The 20,933-nt window shown below is 39.9% G+C and overlaps 1 protein-coding gene and 1 non-coding gene across 2 annotated transcripts; both read right to left on the bottom strand.

The window, feature by feature from the left end:
• Window positions 1–448: 448 nt before the first annotated feature.
• On the bottom strand, window positions 449–556 carry LOC112787817 (small nucleolar RNA R71). Its single transcript, XR_003195207.1, has one exon. It is a non-coding gene; the product is annotated as a small nucleolar RNA R71 (small nucleolar RNA).
• Window positions 557–17,388: 16,832 nt separating this feature from the next.
• Window positions 17,389–20,116, bottom strand: LOC140183173 (uncharacterized). The gene is made up of 8 exons (XM_072231195.1): window positions 19,898–20,116; window positions 19,652–19,837; window positions 19,430–19,540; window positions 18,996–19,281; window positions 18,371–18,668; window positions 18,130–18,256; window positions 17,764–17,901; window positions 17,389–17,658 (listed from the first exon to the last, which is right to left on the bottom strand). The coding sequence occupies exons 1-8, from the start codon at window positions 20,114–20,116 to the stop codon at window positions 17,389–17,391; spliced, it is 1,635 nt and encodes a 544-aa protein (XP_072087296.1).
• Window positions 20,117–20,933: the final 817 nt, after the last annotated feature.

Genomic DNA, 20,933 nt, shown 5'->3' with positions numbered 1-20,933 from the left:
TAAAGCACAACTCTCTGGAGAAGATCTGACAGAAATTTTCGAAAAAGAAGGAGACATGGGCGAAAATAATAACAATGCAAGGAAGATGCTTGGTGAATTTACTGCACCAAATTCCAATTTACATGGAAGAAGCATCTCAATGCCTGCCATTGGAGCAAACAATTTTGAGCTGAAACCTCAATTAGTTTCTCTGATGCAACAGAACTGCAAGTTTCATGGACTTTCATCAGAAGATCCTTTTCAGTTCTTAACTGAATTCTTGCAGATCTGTGACACTGTTAAGACCAATAGGGTTGATCCCGAGGTCTACAGGCTTATGCTTTTCCCGTTTGCTGTAAGAGACAGAGCTAGAATATGGTTGGACTCTTAACCTAAAGACAGCCTGAACTCTTGGGATAAGCTGGTCACGGCTTTCTTAGCCAAGTTCTTTCCTCCTCAAAAGCTTAGCAAGCTTAGAGTGGATGTTCAAACCTTCAAACAGAAAGAAGGTGAATCCCTCTATGAAGCTTGGGAGAGATACAAGGAACTGACCAAAAAGTGTCCTTCTGACATGCTTTCATAATGGACCATCCTGGATATATTCTATGATGGTCTGTCTGAATTATCAAAGATGTCATTGGACCATTCTGCAGGTGGATCCATTCACCTAAAGAAAACGCCTGCAGAAGCTCAGGAACTCATTGACATGGTTGCAAATAACCTGTTCATGTACACTTCTGAGAGGAATCCTGTAAGTAATGGGACGCCTCAGAGGAAGGGAGTTCTTGAAATTGATACTCTGAATGTCATATTGGCTCAGAATAAAATATTGACTCAGCAAGTCAATATGATCTCTCAGAGTCTGAATGGATTGAAGGAATCATCCAACAGTACTATGGAGGCATCTTCTGAAGAAGAAGCTTATGATCTTGAGAACCCTGCAATAGTAGAGGTGAATTACATGGGTGAACCCTATGGAAACACCTATAATACCTCATGGAGAAATCATCCAAATTTCTCATGGAAGGATCAACAAAAGCCTCAACAAGGCTTTAATAATGGTGGAATAAACAGGTTTAGCAATAGCAAGCCTTTTCCATCATCCACTCAGCAACAGACAGAGAATTCTGAACAGAATCCATCTAGCTTAGAAAATATAGTCTCTGATCTATTTAAGGCCACTCTAAGTTTCATGAATGAGATAAGATCCTCCATTAGAAATTTGGAGGCACAAGTGGGCCAGCTGAGTAAAAGGGTTACTGAAACTCCTCCTAGTACTCTCCCAAGCAATACAGAAGAAAATCCAAAGAGAGAGTGCAAGGCCATTGATTTGACCATCATGGCCGAACCTACAAGGGAGGGGGAGGGCGTGAATCCTAGTGAGGAAGACCTCCTGGGATGCTCAGTGACCAATAAGGAGTTTTCCTTTGAGGAACAAAAGGAATCTGAGGCTCATCTAGAGACCATAGAGATTCCATTAAACCTCCTTCTGCCCTTCATGAGCTCTGATGAGTATTCTTCTTCTGAAGAGAATGAAGACGTTACTGAAGAGCAAGTTGCTAAGTACCTTGGTGCAATCATGAAGCTGAATGCCAAACTATTTGGTAATGAGACTTGGGAAGATGAACCTCCCTTACTCACCAATGAACTAAATGTATTGGATAGGCAGAATTTACCTCAAAAGAAACAGGATCCTGGTAAATTCCTAATTCCCTGTAACATAGGCACCATGACCTTTGAGAAGGCTCTGTGTGACCTAGGGTCAGGAATAAACTTAATGCCACTCTCTGTAATAGAGAAACTTGGGATCTTTGAGGTGCAAGCTGCCAAAATCTCATTAGAGATGGCAGACAACTCAAGAAAACAGGCTTATGGAATGGTAAATGACGTGTTAGTAAAGGTTGAAGGCCTTTACATCCCTGCTGATTTCATAATCCTGGATACTGGGAAGGATGAGGATGAATCCATCATCCTTGGAAGACCCTTCCTAGCCACATCAAAAGCTGTGATTGATGTGGACAGAGGAGAATTGGTCCTTCAACTGAATGAGGACAACCTTGTGTTTAAAACTCAAGGTTCTCCTTCTGTAACCATGGAGAGGAAGCGTGAAAAGCTTCTCTCACTGCAGAGTCAACCAAAGCCCCTACAGTCAAACTCTAAGTTTGGTGTTGGGAGGCCACAACCAAACTCTAAGTTTGGTGTTGAGGAGGTTCCAACCTTGCTCTGATTATCTGTGTGGCTCTATGAGAGCTCACTGTCAAGCTATTGACATTAAAGAAGCGCTTGTTGGGAGGCAACCCAATGTTATTTAATCATATCTATTTTATTTTCTTTTTGTTATTTCATGTTTTATTAGGTTGATGATCATGTGGAGTCACAAAAACTACTGAAAAATAAAAAACAGAATGAAAAATAGTATTAAAAATAGCACACCCTGGAGGAGGAGCATTCTGGCGTTTAAACGCCAGAAACAAGCATCTGTCTGGCGTTTAACGCCAGAAACAAGCATCTGTCTGGCGTTTAACGCCAGAAACAAGCACCAAGCTGGCGTTTAACGCCAGAAACAGGCTACATTTGGGCGTTTAACGCCAGAAACAAGCAGCAGTCTGGCGTTAAACGCCAGGATTGCACAGCAAGGGCGTTTTACATGCCTAATTGGAGCAGGGATGTTAAGTCCTTGGCCCTACAGGATCTGTGGACCCCACAGGATCCCCACCACTTCTTTTCTCCTCTTCACACCTTTTCATAACTCTCTTCCCCAAATACCTTTCACCAATCACCTCAATCACTCTTCTCGATCCCCACCTACCACACCTCTTCTCCTCTCCTCCTCACACCTTTTCATAACACTCTTCCCCAAAATAACCTCCACCAATCACCTCCATTACTCCTCCAAAACCATCATATAACCCACCTACACCCACCCACTCAAATTCAAACCATCACTCCTTCCTTTTCACACATCATAACCACCTAAAACCCCCTTGGCCGAACCATTCACACACCTCTTTCTTCTTCTTCTTCTACTACTTTCTTTCTTCTTTTGCTCGAGGACGAGCAAACCTTCTAAGTTTGGTGTGGTAAAAGTGTTGCTTTTATTTTTCCATAACCATTTATGGCATCTAAGGTCGGAGAAACCTCTAGAAAGAGGAAAGGGAAGGCAATTGCTTCCACCTCCGAGTCATGGGAGATAGAGAGATTTATCTCAAAAGCCCATCACTAAAAAAAGGATGGAGCAAACAAGAGAGCCTACTCATGGACCTCAACAAGAGCATGAGGAAATTCCTCACCATGAAATCCCTGAGATGCCTCAGGGGATGCACTTTCCTCCACAGAATTATTGGGAGCAAATCAACACCTCCCTAGGTGAATTAAGTTCCAACATGGGACAACTAAGAATGGAGCACCAAGAGCACTCCATCATCCTCCATGAGATTAGAGAAGATCAAAGAGCTATGAGGGAGAAGCAACAAAGACAAGGAAGAGACATAGAGGAGCTCAAGAGCACCATTGGTTCTTCAAGAAGAGGAAGACGTCACCCTCACTAAGGTGGACCAATTCCTTAATCTCCTTGTTCTTATTTTCCTGTTTTTCGTTTACTATGCTTTATGTTTATGTTTATGTCTGATTACATGATCATTAGTATTTAAGTGTCTATGCCTAAAAGTTTGAATCCATCACCTTTCTTAAATGAAAAATGTTTTAATTACAAAAGAACAAGAAGTACATGGTTTTGAATTCATCCTTGAAATTAGTTTAATTATTTTGATGTGGTGATAATACTTTTTGTTCTCTGAATGAATGCTTGAACAGTGCATATATTTTTTGAAATTGTTGTTTATGAATGTTAAATATGTTGGCTCTTAAAGAATAAGGAAAAAGGAGAAATGTTATTTGATGATCTGAAAAATCATAAAAATGATTCTTGAAGCAAGAAAAAGCAGTGAAGAACAAAGCTTGCAGAAAAAAAATTTTGCGAAAAAAAAAGAGGAGAAAAATGCGAAAAAATGAAAAAGGAAAAGCAAGCAGAAAAAGCCAAAAGCTCTTTAAACCAAGAGGCAAGAGCAAAAAGCCAATAGCCTTTAAAACCAAAAGGCAAGGGTAAAAAGGATCCAAGGCTTTGAGCATCAGTGGATAGGAGGGCCTAAAGGAATAAAATCATGGCCTAAGCGGCTAAACCAAGCTGTCTCTAACCATGAGCTTGTGGCGTGAAGGTGTCAAGTGAAAACTTGAGACTGAGCACTTAAAGTCAAGGTCCAAAGCAATAAAAAAAAGAGTGTGCTTAAGAACCCTGGACACCTCTAATTGGGGACTTTAGCAAAGCTGAGTCACAATCTAAAAAAGTTCACCCAGTTATGTGTCTGTGGCATTTATGTATCCGGTGGTAATACTGGAAAACAAAGTGCTTAGGGCCACGCCCAAGACTCATAAAGTAGCTGTGTTCAAGAATCAACATACTGAACTAGGAGAATCAATAACACTATCTGAACTCTGAGTTCCTATAGATGCCAATCATTCTGAACTTCAATGGATAAAGTGAGATGCCAAAACTATTCAAGAGACTACAAGTCCCGCTCATCTGATTGGAGCTAAGTTTCATTGATATTTTGGAATTCATAGTATATTCTCTTCTTTTTATCCTATTTAAATTTCAGTTGCTTGGAGACAAGCAACAATTTAAGTTTGGTGTTGTGATGAGCGGATAATTTATACGCTTTTTGGCATTGTTTTACATAGTTTTTAGTATGATTTAGTTAGTTTTTAGTATATTTTTATTAGTTTTTAACTAAAAAGCACATTTCTGAACTTTACTATGAGTTTGTGTGTTTTTCTGTGATTTTAGATATTTTCTGGCTGAAATTGAGGGACTTGAGCAAAAATCATATTCAGAGGCTGAAGAAGGACAGCAGATGCTGTTGGATTCTGACCTCCCTGCACTCAAAGTGGATTTTCTGGAGCTACAGAAGTCCAAATGGTGCGCTCTTAAATGAGTTGGAAAGTAGACATCCAGGGCTTTCCATAAATATTTAATAGTCCATACTTTGCCCGATTTTAGACGATGCAAACTGGAGTTCAACGCTAGCTTCCTGCCCTATTCTGGAGTTAAATGCCAGAAACAGGTTGCAAAGTGGAGTTAAACGCCAGAAACAGGTTACAAACTGGCGTTCAACTTCAAGAGAAGCCTCTACACGTGTAAAGCTCAATGCTCAGCCCAAGCACACACCAAGTGAGACCCAAAAGTGGATTTCAGCATCATTTACTCATTTCTGTAAACCCTAGTAACTAGTCTGATATAAATAGCACCCTTTACTATTGTATTAGATAATCTTTGATCAGTTTTATGCTATCTTAGACTTTTATGGGAGCTGGCCATTCGGCCATGCCTGGACCATTATCACTTATATATTTTCAACGGTAGAGTTTCTACACACCATAGATTAAGGTGTGGAGCTCTGCTGTTCCTTGAGTATTAATGCAAAGTACTACTGTTTTTCTATTCAATTCAAGCTTATTCCTATTCTAATATATTCATTCGCACCCAAGAACATGATGAATGTGACGATTATGTGACGCTCATCACCATTTTCACCTATGAACGCGTGCCTGACAACCACTTCCGTTCTACATGAAGACGAGACAGAATGAGTATCTCTTAGATATCTAATACAGGGGACCGAGTCCGAGATATTAGAGTCTTCGTGGTATAAGTTAGAACCCATGGATGGCCATTCCTGAGATCCAGAAAGTCTAAACCTTGTCTGTGGTATTCCGAATAGGATCTGGAAAGGGATGGCTGTGACAAACTTCAAACTCGCGAGTGCTGGGCGTAGTGACAGACGCAAAAGGATAGTAAATCCTATTCCAGTATGATCGAGAACCGACAAATGATTAGCCATGCAGTGACAGCGCATTGGACCATTTTCACAGAGAGGACGGGATGTAGCCATTGACAACGGTGATGCCCAACATACAGCTTGCCATGGAAGGGAGTAGGAATGATTGGATGAAGACAGCAGGAAAGCAGAAGTTCAGGAGGAACGAAAGCATCTCTATACGCTTATCTGAAATTCTCACCAATGAATTACATAAGTATCTCTATCCTAGTTTGTATTTTATTTATATTTATTATCAATTCACCATAACCATTTGAATCCGCCTGACTGAGATTTACAAGGTGACCATAGCTTGCTTCAGGCCGACAATCTCCGTAGGATCGACCGTTACTCACGTAAGGTTTATTACTTGGACGACCCAGTGCACTTGCTGGTTAGTTGTGCGAAGTTGTGACAAAGTGTGATTCACGTTTGAGAGCACCAAGTCTTTGGCGCCATTGTTGATGATCGCAATTTCGTGCACCAACAAGCAACAGTTTAAGTTTGGTGTTTTGATGAGCAGATATTTTATACTCTTTTTGGCATCATTTTCATATAGTTTTCATTATGTTTTGTTTAAGTTTTATTATATTTTCATAGGTTTTACTGCAAAATTCATATTTTTGGATTATACTTTGAGTTGTTGTGTTTTATGATGATTTCAGGTATTTTCTGGCTGAAATTGAGGAGTTTTGGCAAAGTCTGATTCAGAGACAGAGAAAGGATTGCAGATGTTGTCAGATTCTGACCTCCATGCACTCGAAAGAGCATTTCTGGAACTATAGAACTCCAAATGGCACGCTCTCAATGACTGTGGAAAGCTAACATCTAGGACTTTCCAAAAATATATAATAGTTCATACTTTGCTTTGGAAATAAAGGCCCAAAACTGGCATTCAAGGCCAGCCACCAACCTCAGTCTTGGCGTCCAACGCCCATTCAGGAGTCCAAAGCTGGCATTGGATGCCCAAAATGGAGCACTAGCACGTGGCTTCACTCAAGCTCAGCCTAAACACTCACCAAGTGGACCCGGAAAGTGGATTTTCGCACTATAAGTCTAGTTATCTTATTTCTGTAATTCTTAGTTATCAGATTAGTATATATAGGAGGAGATCACCCTAGTTTAGGATCTTCTTCTTCCTCCCCCACTTTATTTTCGAACATCATATTGTACAGTATGAGTCGCTAACCTCCTAGGTTAAAGTTAGGAGCTCTGCTGATTCTTATGGATTAATAATATCACTATTCTATTTCAATATATGCTTGATTCTATTCTAAGATGTATCTTCGTTCTTCATCCTAATAGATTGGGAGTCAAACTTGACCGTCATCCCTATTCACATGGGTTCTTGCGAGTCCTTGACAGGATAGTATTGGACTACAAGATTAATTATACATCTCTTAGATGGCTAATCCACGACTTCGTTGGGGACTTCTTGAGACATCAGTTCAGCCGAGGTACGGGGCGATTAGGGCCTTTGTGGTATAGGCTAGAATTAAAGGAGCAGCATTCTCTTATCTGGAAGATCCAACCTTGTCTATGGTGTTTTGAGTAGGATCACCAAGGGAATGGACTACTAGAGCTTCACCCCCGTTCAGATTGGATGACTGCTGACCCGGCATTTGATCTAAAGCAGAGGAGATTAATGACCGTAGCCCCGGCATTAATTATATACAGCCTGCCTTGGAATGAATCAACCAGAAATTGGAGTAGATGGTGAGAAAAGTTGATCCAAAAGGAAGAAGCATCTCCGAAGCCTCAACCGTTCTATCATCACTGAATTCACACCTATCTAGTAACGTTTTATTTATTTACCTATTTTATGCATTTTTTCGTGACAACTATATTTTCTATCCGCCTGACTAAGATCTGCAAGGTAACCATTGCTTGCTCAAACGAACAATCTCCGTGGGATCGACCCTCACTCACCTGAGGTATTACTTGGATGACCCGGTGCATTTGCTGGAATATCTGTGCGAATATTGCGGAGCCAGTTTCGCGCACCACACAACAGCAGTCAGAGAATCAACCGTATTACCTCACTCGCACCCATGAGACGCCATTTGGGTCATGTCCACACTGAACAATTGATATTAAGGTGATCAGTCTTAATATCTCAAATCTAGTGCTTCGAATTTCCAAAAGTATGCTCATGAGCATTTATGCTATATATGTCTAGCAGACAACCTAAATAGCATGTACACACACCCAAAGTATGCCCAAAAACATAGTCAGTCCGTCCCTCAGGCTCTACAGGAACGAACTGCTCTGATACCATAATGTAACATCCTACCACACAGAGTCTTATGCTTAAGTCATAAAACAGAGGTGGTGGAGTATTACGACCTCTAAAAGTAAGAATATATATATATATATATATATATATATATATATATATATATATATATAGTTGAAAAAGTTTTATATCTAGGAGCCTTTGAAGAAAAAGATAAAGCAAAATCATTAAATCGAAAAGTGCAACACTCAGGTCATGGCTAGCGGTAAATGAAGCAAGACAAGAGTAAGCTAACATGGTTATAAACAAAAGAGTTCCAATATACAATAGAAAAGCTCATGACTCGGCTGGCAAAAATAAACCGGCCAGAGCATATAAGTATATATACATATATATAAGAGAACCCAAAGTATAGTTTTACAGAACCTGTTTCTCCAAAATTACCTCTAAGAGGGACAAAACATTATATATATAAATGGTGGAGATAATAAGAATCTACATATAAACAACATGACCAAAAGTAAAGCCCAAAATGCAAAAGGTCTTCGCTTTTAAGAAGCTCCCAAAATGCCTCAGCGAGGGGCCTCACGTCCTGTATCTGAAAACCACAAAATAAGTATAGGGTGATAACCAGAGGTTCTCAGCATGGTAACAGTGTCCACATCTCTAACATATAATGTCCTCGGAAAGCCAAAAGCGATCCTAGAACTTCCGACATATGATTCAAACTTAAAACTATTCTTTACAACCATAAATAAGCCATAAACAAAGTGGGGTAGCTAAGGGTTCAACATTCTAACTCAACCTAACTTGATCCTTTGGCCTCTCACCTTCCTCCGTTCCTCTAGAACTCCATAGCACAGACAACCAAAATATAGACAAGGCAAGCACAAGCAGAATACAATTACAACAGATAGCAAATTTAGCAAGTAATCATAATAATCATATAGGCAAGCCCAGCTAATGCAAAATCAAGCAAGACACGCAAATGCATATGATGCATGCCTGTCCTATGGCTGATGAGTCTCATCTGTCGGTTATATAGCCAACCCGATGTGTCCGATAGCTAACCCTGGCACAATCTCTCTATTGCGCCTTAATACCATTAGAGAAAATCCGTGCCCTGTCACCATTACAATGTATATGTGCCATGTCACCATTAGGGGGTATATGTGTCCTGTCACCACTAGAAGGTATCTGTTCACTGTCACCATTATAGGGTATCTGTGCCCTGTCACCATCAGAGAGTATCTGTGCCCTATCACCATCAGAGGGTATCTGTGCCCTGTCACCATCAGAGGGTATCTGTGCCCTGTCACCATCAGAGGGTATCTGTGCCCTGTCACCATTAGAGGGTATATGTGCCCTGTCACCCTTACAATTAGAGAGATAAAATTACAAGCATACACACATTCAACATTTTCCATCATGATTCATTTACCACATTCATTCATCAATAAGATTTTAGTATAATTCTTCTTTCATTGTCCCTTACATTCATTCATTCATTTTTCAAACTTTCTTCATCTCCAAGTTACCACTCCTCCCTACCTTCTTCTCACCACTCAACATACAACTAAAGTTTAGGGGCTAAAAGAGTAAAAATAGAGGTTTAGAGGTTCAAAATTAGGTTTTAAAATACAAAATCCACGTTGCTGAAAATAGGGGTCACGCATACGCGTGGGTGAGTTTTTCCTTACTCGCGTACACGAGATGCCCAACCCAAAAGGGTTGGTCGTGTCGCGTGCAGTGATCGCGTACACAAGATATGCAGAATGGCAAAAATGCTAAATGCTGCAAAATTTCAGTTTTGCACTCTGAACTTCCGACGCGCATAACGTTTTCGTTTTAACAAATTTTTCCTCCGTTCTTCAAATGGCATGAACTTCACGAACTCAATTTTCATATGAATAAATTTGAAATAATTTGGGGGGTCGGAAGCCAAGTTATGGCTCGCCGAAGTTCGGCTAAAAATAAGATTTTTTCAACAATACTCCAACCTCTATTTTCGTCAAATCACCATTCAATACCAACTTTCTATACTCATAATCAACACCAACACATACTATAACACAGCAAGACAACCCCACATCCTACCATAACCAATCATACCTCAATTCTAAACAATCTCATATAAGAATTTCTCAACTATCCAAACAAATGTATTAATATACCACCTCATACATATTCATTCACATCACCTTATCTATCGTCATTAAAATCATCATTTAGCATTCCATTTTCATCATAAACATTAAACGTTATTCATATCATCATCAAACACCACATAGTCTCACCAACTTCCTCACTTGACACAATTATCATCAATCATTCATATACAATCTAGCCACTCAACTCAACAATACTAGCAACAAGTACTCATATATTCCCTAATCAAATCAACACCCCTCAATTATTCCACAATACACCAGTTCACAATTATAATCACTTCAAAAAATATTTCATATCCAAACAACATCAAACATAATCATCAACATCACAATTAATTCAACCTTATCCTACAGTCAACTAGCCTAAGTTTTTACGACACATTATATTTTAGATACGAGAAACCGAAACCATACCTTGGCCGATTTTCCAATAAACCCGGAACACCTCAAGCATTCTCCACACTGCAAGCTATCAACCTCAACTTTCAAAATTGATCCCAAGCTTTAATTTCCTCAATTAAGTTCCAATTTCACAAGTTTGACCTCCAATTTGATTTTTCACCAATAACATTCAATCTAAACCACATATATCACTATAATTAATCCCTAAACTCAAAATCTCAATAATTTCACAAGAGGGTTAGGGTTCTTACCTTGTCCACAGCTTAAGTGAGCCAAATCCAACAAAACTCGAACCTAAACACTGAAATTAAACAATTTTCAACATAATTGTTCATCAAATTTGAAATTTAGGAAGAAGGAAACTGAAACTGAAAATTGGTTTTCATACCTAATCAATGATTGGACTTTGTAGAGCTCGACATTGTGGTCACGTGGCTACAAATGGTGCAGCGATTGGAGCTCTAAATCAAAAGTTATTTGGATTTGAAGATCTAGCGAGGATTTTGTTCTTCCTCCTTCATCCCTAATCTTTCCCAGCATGCTTTTCATATGGGGAAGGGGAGAAGAGCTGAGCTCTTTGTTATTTTAATGGGTTGGGTTGGCCTTGGTCCCAATACAGGCCCGGTTCGCTCGATTTGCCCCGTTCGGCCCAATCTTGGGCCAAATTCTTTAAAATTAGTGTCAAAATTCTTATTTTAATTAGCTCCATCTCATTAAACTATAAAATTTTACTTTCTAATTTTCCTAATTAATAATTAATTTATTAGTTAATTATTTACTAATTTTACGAGTTTTACACATACTCTGTATCTCTCTTCCTTAATTTCTTGAATGCCTTTTAAAACTTCAAACCACCTTTAAACATGGTGTATGTAAAGTTTCATCTAGTGGAAACATCTAATTGAACAATACATTTGTCTTGTATCCTAGCCTTCTTAATGAATTTTTTGAACCTATTCATGCAACTAGGTGAAGCATGCATATATCTAATAGTGTTTCTTATCTTGCTCATAGATTCATGCATCTCTTTCAATCCATCATGAAAAATAAGATTAAGAATATGTACACAACACCTAACATGTAATTTCTCTCATTTCAAATGATGAAAATTCCAATCCTTCATTCTCGTTCTTAGATAAGATATTGCAGTATCATTAAAATTAGCATTATTAGTGGTAATTGTGAACACTCTAGATATCCCCACCACAAAAGATATCTCTTAATTTTTCTACCAATTGTTTTTCCTTTGTGATTTTTAATAAGATAAAAGTTGATATTCTTTTTTTGCAATTTCTAATCATGATCAATCTAATGAGCAGTGAGACACATATAATTCAAATTTTGCACAGAAGTCCAATTGTAACACCCTACCACACAGAGTTTTATGCTTAAGTCATAAAATAGAGGTGGAGAGGTATTACAGCCTCTAAAAATAAAATTTAGTTTATATAGTAGTGTGAAAAATGTTTATAACTAGGAGCCTTTGAAGAAAATGGGTAAATCAAAATAGCTAAATTGAAAAGCGCAAGACTCACGAAGCGATAGAACAAGTAGAGAAGATAGAGTAAGCTAACATGGATATAAATAATAGAGTGCCAAAATACAGATAACGAAGCTCGAGACTCGGTTCGCGAAGGTAACTGGTCCGAACATAGAAGTATACATACATACATAAATAGGAACCCAAAATAAACCCAAGAGACAAAGTTACAGAACTTGGTTCTACAAAATAACCTATAAGAGGAGTCAATACAGTATATATATATATATATATATATATATATATATATATATATATATATATATATATATATATATATATATATATATATATATGGACGTGAGGCTCCTTGCTGAGGCATGCTGGAGACTTCTGATTTAGCGAAGATCCTTAGCTCTTGGAACTTTATTTTGGTTATCTGTACTTACTTAAATACTTATTATCTCCATTAAATACTTATTATCTGTACAGATAACCAAAATAAAGTTCCAAGAGCTAAGGATCTTCGCTAAATCAGAAGTCTCTATAATGGAGATAATAAGTATTTAAGTAAGTACAGATAACCAAAATAAAGTTCCAAGAGCTAAGGATCTTCGCTAAATCAGAAGTCTCCAGCATGCCTCAGCAAGGAGCCTCACGTCCTGCATTTGAAAACCACAAAATCCGCATGGGTGAGAACCAGAGTTTCTCAGCATGGTAACAGTGCCCAAATATCTAACATATAATGTCCTGAAAAAGCCGAAGGAAATCCTAGAACTCCCAATTCATAATTAAAGCGTATAAACATAACTAAGCCAAGAGAAATGAAAATAGGCAACTAACTAAGGATCTTCAGTCTAACTAAATCTCCCCTTTCCAAATCCTTCGAACCTCCCAACCGCCACCGGTAATTTGATATCGCACACACAACTATATCAAGCAAGGAAATTGACAAATAGGAAGTAGATACAGCAGTTAAACAAATATCAAGTAATTATGCAATCAATTAGGCATTCCAAAAAAATCACATATAATGCATATGATGTATGCCTGTCCTAGTGGCTGATGAGTCTCATCTGTCGGTTATAAAGCCAACCCGACAAGTCCTGGTAGCTAACCATTGGACTGTCTCTCTGTCGTGCATCCCCAACTCGTGTTATACTCAATCATAATTATCAACATACATATACACAACACCCACACTGGTGTTTATTCACGGGGGCGAGCTCATCCGAAACTTTCACAATGTTCGGCCATACTTACGACATAGGGTCAGTAGAGTATCGAGTCTCAACCTGGAGCACGTGGTGGCTAGCCACTGCTTTCACCCAGGGAAACTTGTATCTCAGATAGGTGGAAGTGCAACAATCACAATATCAATTAATCAGCATATATGCATTCATACTCAGCAATAAATCAACATTTATCTCAGCCATCTGGCTAATAATTATAATTCATAACCAGCCGTAATCCATCATCACATACAGCCATTCGGCTCATATTGTACACAGCACTCCCACCATCCTCCTCAACAACTCATGCTATAATCAATCATGATTCATCATAGATTTCCCTTTTACTTCTTTCACAAGTTACCTTTCTCACAGCCCTCACTAAGCTTCATAACCCTCTAACCACCTATTAGGCTATAAACAAGAGAAAATAGTGCTTTGAACGCTGGAGGAATGAATAAAATCAGAAAGCATAGTTGCTGAAAAACAGGGGCTCACGTACGCGGCCTCTTTCTCGCGTACGCGTGGAGCATAGGCAGTAGCATATGCTCACGTCGCATTTTCCTTCTCGCGTACGCACCTTGGCAAAGCTAGACTTCTCGCGTACGCATCACTGGTTCACGTAAGTGAACTTATCAACCCGAATTGTTTGCTCACGTCGCGTGCCAGGTGGTGGCGTACGCAACCTCAAAAATGCCATTCTCGCATATGCAACCTCCACCATGCGTACACAAAACCATAAGGTAGTAGCCAATGGTCGCGTCGCGTAGGCATCTCGCGTACGTGGACATAGCAGAAACCTGAAATGCTACTAAGTTCTGAATGCTTAGCTTTGCACACCAAACTTCGATCAAGCATAACTTCCTCATTTTAAAATATTTTTCTACCATTCTTCAAACAGCATAAACATCTCGGACCCAATTTTATTTCTAAATAAATTTGACACAAATTGGGGGTCCGGAGACCAAGTTATGCTCCTTCAAAGTTGGGCCAAAAACTACTATTTTCACAAAATTTGCAAAACCTCCAAATTTCAAAACATATCACTTCCAAACCCTTTTTAAAACAACCAAAACTCAGCCACTCTACATCAAGTATGTTCCAACTTCCTATTCAATTCCCAACCCACTAATTCTTCCACTTTTAACCAAATCTCAATTTAATAAATTCAATTCATAATCAACATTTCACATCTCAATCTCCCAATAAATGTTCAATTTCATCAATCTATATATATACATATCAATATCACATACAATTTTCATACTCATTAAAAAGAGCCTCAACCTTACCAACAATTAGGGATATCATCCATATTACTTATAGCCTTACATGCTTTATCAACATTTAGCACCACTCACAACCAATCAACCATTATTCATATATTCAACTTAATCCATATCATCCAACAACTACATCAACATTTCAAAATCCTATCCTAGGGTCACTAGCCTAAGTTTTCATATTACGTTATATTTTAGATACAGGAAACCGAAACCATACCTTGGCCGATTCCCCGCTTAACCCGAAACACTTCCAAATTTCAAATTTCAAGGTTCCAAAACCTCACCAACAGATTTTCAAGCTTATAGCTCTTCAAAGCTTTCCAAAACCATCAATCAAGCTCCAATATACATATACACACTACCTATTCCACAATATCACATCCAAAACATAACAACTCAATAACTAAACACAACACTTCAAGCATTTCACTTAGGGTTGAGAATTTTACCAAGCCCAATGATCAAAGAGGCAAGAAGAAGCTTTTCCTTCAAGCTAATTGGATCCTATAACATCAAAACTCAAAAATCTCAACACTTTACACACTAAATTTTTTTAGATTAAGGGCTGGGAATTCAAAGAGAGATTCGTGGCTTAAAAGTTATGTCACTTTGAATCACAAGTGAGGGTTTGTGCCAAAGGAAGAGTTTTCTTCCTTCTCCAAAGTGCTTCAGCATTTCCAGCATGCAATTGGAGAGAGAATGAGCTGAGCTCATTCATTTAATGTGAATGGGTTGGGCCCACGGGCTCGATTTAGGCCTAGTTCGACCAGTTTGGCCCGTTCAGCCCAATCTTGGGCCAAATTATTTAAAATTAGTGTCGAGATTCTCGTTTTAATTTTCTCTATTATATTAAACCATATAATTCGCATTTCTAATTTTCTAGAATAAATTTTAATTTGTGGATTAATTAGTCATTAATTAACCGGGTTTTACATTCTACCATCTAAATAGGAATTTTGCCCACAAAATTCGAATTCAGTTACCTGAGAATAGGTGCGGGTAGTTTGTTCGCATCTCTGACTCAAGTTTCCAAGTGTGTTCTTCAATATCGACTCGACTCCACGCCACTTTGACTAATGAAACCTCTTTTCTGCGCAACTTCTTAACACTAGTGTCCTCAATTCTGACCGGAGTCACTGGGAGTGTCAGATCTTCCTTTAACTGAATAGGTTCAGGTTCTAGCACATGGCTAGCATCAGAAGTATACTTCCAAAGCTGCGACATGTGAAATATATCGTGCAGGTTCGAAAGGTGAGGCGGTAGAGCCATCCGATACACCACCGGTCTAATTCTCTCAAGAATCTGAAATGGACCGATGTATTGAGGATTCAACTTCTTCGTCTTAATCGCTCTACCTACTCCTGTTGTTGGAGTAACCTTAAGGAAAACATGCTCTCCTTCCTTAAACTCTAAGGACTTTCACCTCTGATCGGCGTAACTCTTTTGACGGCTTTGAGCAGTGAGCATCCTGTCTCTGATTCTCTTGACTTGTTTAGTAGTTTCAGCTATCATCTCAGGCCCCAACAAACTCTTCTCCCTAGCTTCATACCAGCATAGTGGAGATTGACACTTCCTCCCATATAGAGCCTCATACGGAGCCATTTCGATGCTCGCATGGTAGCTGTTATTGTATGCAAACCCCACTAGCGGCACATAGCGATCCCAACTCGCCGGCTGGTCCAAATCACAAGCCCTCAACATATCCTCTAGGGTTTGGATCATCCTCTCAGATTGACCATCTGTTTGAGGATAGTAAGCTATACTTAAGCTTAATCGGGTTCCAAAAACTCTCTGAAATACACCCCAAAAACTTGAAGTGAAATGGGGATCTCTGTCAGAAATTATAGTAGTAGGCACACCATGAAGTCTCACAATCTCCTTTATGTAGAAGCGTGCTAACTCCTCAAGGTTATAATTCATCCGAACGGGTAAAAAGTGAGCCGACTTCGTCAGTCGGTCCACAATCACCCAGACAGTATCAAATTCGGCTGCAATTCTCGGCAATCCCGACACAAAGTTCATCACGATGCTCTCCTATTTCCATTGCGGAACCTCTAAAGGTTGCAAAGTCCCAGAAGATCTCTGATGTTCAATTTTTACCTTTTGACAGGTTAAGCACTTTGAAACATGTTCTGCCACATCATTTTTCAAACTAGGCCACCAAAACATAGCTTTCAGATCGTGGTACATCTTAGTACTCCCCGAATGAATAGAAAACTCACTTTTATGTGCTTTCCTCAAAATATCTTGCTGTAAGGTCCCCACATCCGGCACACAAATCCTACCCTTGAATCTCCAAAGCCCATCATCATCCTATGATACTCTCCATCGCTTCCCTTGTTCAATTGCCAGCCATACATTCTATAACTCCTTCTCGTCTTGCTGAGCTTCCTCAATCGTAGACTTCAAGTCACTCGAAATTTTTAATTGACTTAGGCACAAAGTTCCAGACTCCTCTCCGACCCCCACTTTCAAACTCTTGAAAGCCTTTAGCAATTCCTCCTCTCTAAGCATCATCCAAGCCGCATACAACGACTTCTGACTTAATGCATCCACCACCAAATTCGCTTTTCCCGGATGGTAATTTAGCTCAAAGTCGTAGTCTTTCAGTCTCTCCATCCACCTCCTCTGCTGCATATTAAGTTCCTTCTGATCAAAGAGGTATTTTAAGCTCTTGTGATCAAAGAAAACTCAGAACTTAACCCCATAGAGGTAGTGCCTCCACACCTTCAATGCGACACAACCGCAGCAAGTTCCAGGTCGTGCATCGGGTAGTTGACTTTGTGAGGTCTCAATTGTCGTGAGACATACGCTACCACATTCCGGTGCTGCATCAGCACAAACCCCAATCCCTTTAGTAAGGCATCACAATACACCTCAAATGGTTCGTTCGGTTCAGACAATACCAATACAGGCACAATGGTCAACCTTTGCTTCAGCGCTTGAAAACTCTCCTCACACTCAGGAGTCCAAATGAATGGCGCATCCTTGCGGGTTAACTTTGTCAATGGCAAAGCTATTTGCAAAAAGCCTTTGATGAATCTCCGATAATAGCCAACTAAGCCCAGAAAACTTCTTATCTCAATTACTGAGGTCAGTCGCACCCATTCCATCACCGCTTCCACCTTAGAAGGATCTACGACTATCCCCTGTTTACTCACTATATGGCCATGGAACTTCACCTCGCTCTTCCAGAATTCACACTTAGATAGTTTCGCATAGAGTTTCCTTTCCTTCAGAATCTACAACACAGTTCTTAAGTGTTCCGCATGCTCTTCCTCTGTCTTAGATTAAATTAGTATATCATTAATAAAGACGACCACGAACTTATCCAAAAACAGGCGAAAAGTTCTGTTCATGTAGTCCATAAACACTGCAGGAGCGTTTGTCAACCCAAAAGACATTACAGTGTACTCGTAATGACCATAATGAGTCCTGAAAGCGGTCTTAGGGATGTCCTCATCTCTCACCCTTATCTGGTGATAACTGGATCGTAAATCAATCTTGGAAAAAACCCCGGCTCCTTGTAACTGATCCATGAGATCATCAATCCTTGGCAGTGGGTACGTATTCTTTATTGTGACCTTATTCAGTTGCCTGTATTCCACGCAGAGACGCATACTCCCATCCTTTTTCTTCACCAGTAACACTGGCGCTCCCCACGGAGAAACACTAGCGCGGATAAAGTATTTACTCATTAAATCTTCTAACTGAGCTTTAAGCTCAGCCATTTCTAAAGGCAACATTCTGTAAGGGGAAATCGAGATTAGCCCTATCCCAGGCACCAACTCAATCACAAATTCAACCTCCCGGGCAGGATGGAATTCATCAATGTCGTCCGGAAACACTTCAGGAAATTCACAAGCAACCGAAACTTTCTCTAAACTTTGTTCATCACCCGACACACTCGCAGCCAACAGCATAACGCCCTGACACTCCTGTCCCGAACAATTTACTACCACATAGTTTAAATAACAGTTATTCACCACAACTGGCCCTTCTGATCCTTCTGGCATGAAATACAACAATTTCTCAAAACAGTCCAGTAAAACATGGTTTTTAGACAACCTGTCTAATCCCAAGATAAGATCAAGACCGGTCATCAGCAAGCAAATTAAATAATGGACAAAATCACGTTGCTTAACCCTAAATGAAACTTGCAGACATCCTAACCTAGTCACCATGGCTTCATGAGTGGCATTATACACCTTCAGATTATAGCCCAAAACCACAATTTTCAATCCTAACTTGCTAGCCTTTTCAAATGCAATGAATGAATGAGTTGCTCCCGAATCAAATAAAGTATTCAAAGTTTGACCAGTCATTTCACATTTACCTCGGATAAGTGTATCGGACCCTTCGGCACCTACAGTTGAGGTAGTGAACACCCGACCAGGCTGTTGTGTCCTCCCATTTCCTTGCCTCTGCTTCTCCGGACAGTTTGAGGCTTTATGCCCCACTTTTCCACAAGAATAGCACAAGCCCCAACCGGCTTTACACGGAGCACCCGGATGATGACTCCCACATCTAGCACAAGCTTGCTCATTCAAAGGCTGCTTCCCAAATCTTTTCCCAGAGTAATTGTTGTTGTTAGGCCTTCTGAGACTAGCCTGACCCTGAGTCTGCTGTGGTGCAAAGCCTTCATGCTTAAAAGGCTGACCTCTAGGAGCAAAGCTCCTTCCTCGGTTCTGCTTTAAAGGGCCCCATGTGACTTCCTTTCTCTGTCGCCGCCCTTTTAACACAGTCTTCGGCCACTCTGCTCTTATTTACCAACTCGGAGAAAGTCCTGATCTCCATTGGCCCTATTGAAGTGAAGACGTCGCTCCGGAGACCTCCTTCGTACTTAATACACTTCCATTCCTCGAAGTCTTCAGGAGCTCCCTAACAAATACAAGAAAATCTGCACAATTCCTCGAATTTGTTGGTGTATTCAGAAATGGACATGGAACCCTACTTCAGCTGTAGCAACTCAAGTTCCTTCGCTATCCTAACAGAGTTTGGGAAGTACTTATAAAATTCATCCTGGAAAGCATCCCAGAAAATAGGGTCATCACCCTGCTGCAGAAGACGTCGTGTAGCTTGCCACCAATGCACTGCTTCCCCAGTGAGCTGATAGGTAGCAAACTCAACACACTGCTCCTCAGGCACTTGCTGTGCTTGCAGTACTCGCTCCATGGCCTGAAACCAGGTATCGGCTTCAGTCGGATTGGTGGTTCCCTTAAACACCAGCGGGTTAACCTTCAGGAATGCTGACAGCGTCATCGGCCCATTTTTGTCGTTTCCCCCATTACCGTTGTTGTTCATCTGCTGCCCCAACGCCTCAGCAGTGGCCTGCATAGCAGAAGCCATATTCTCTAACGCAGCCATGAAATCCACCAGGATATTCGTGTTGGTTTCCGGTCCCTGAGTACTAGTACGACCTCTCCCACAGCTTCGACCGTGTCCACGAGGCGCCATCTAGTTTCTATACACACCAAACAAACAATATCAAGTTAATCAGTCTTAATATCGGAAGTCTAGTGCTTTAAAGTCCCAAATTCATGCTCATGAACATTTATGCCAGTTATATCAGTCAAATATCCTAATAGCATATAAATACACAGACAGAGAATGCACAGAAGCATAGTCAGTCCGTCCCTCAGGCTCTACTAGAACGAACTGCTCTGATACCGTAATATAACACCCTACCACACAGAGTCTTATGCTTAAGTCATAAAACAAAGGTGGCGAGGTATTACGGCCTATAAGAATAAAATTTAGTATATATAGTAGTGTGAAAAATGTTCATAACTACGAGCCTTTCAAGAAAAGAGGTAAATCAAAATCGCTAAACTGAAAAGTGCAGGACCTACGAAGCGATAGAATAAGCAGAGAAGATAGAGTAAGCTAACATGGATATAAATAATAGAGTGCCAAAATACAGATAACGAAGCTCGAGACTCAGTTCGCGAAGATAACCGGTCCAAACATGGAAGTATACATACATACATAAATAGGAACCCAAAATAAACCCAAGAGAAAAAGTTACAGAACTTGGTTCTCCAAAATAACTTCTAAGAGGAGTCAATACAGTATATATATATATATATACAATGGAGATAATAAGTATTTAAGTAAGTACAGATAACCAAAATAAAGTTCCGAGAGCTAAGGATCTTCGCTAAATCAGAAGTCTCCAACATGCCTCAGCAAGGAGCCTCACGTCCTGCATTTGAAAACCACAAAATCTGCATGGGTGAGAACCGGAGGTTCTCAGCATGGTAACAGTATCCAA

This window comes from Arachis hypogaea, chromosome 20, assembly GCF_003086295.3.
Source record: "Arachis hypogaea cultivar Tifrunner chromosome 20, arahy.Tifrunner.gnm2.J5K5, whole genome shotgun sequence".
In the NCBI taxonomy this organism is placed as follows: domain Eukaryota; kingdom Viridiplantae; phylum Streptophyta; class Magnoliopsida; order Fabales; family Fabaceae; genus Arachis; species Arachis hypogaea.
This window is presented reverse-complemented; position numbering and strand designations above follow the sequence as displayed.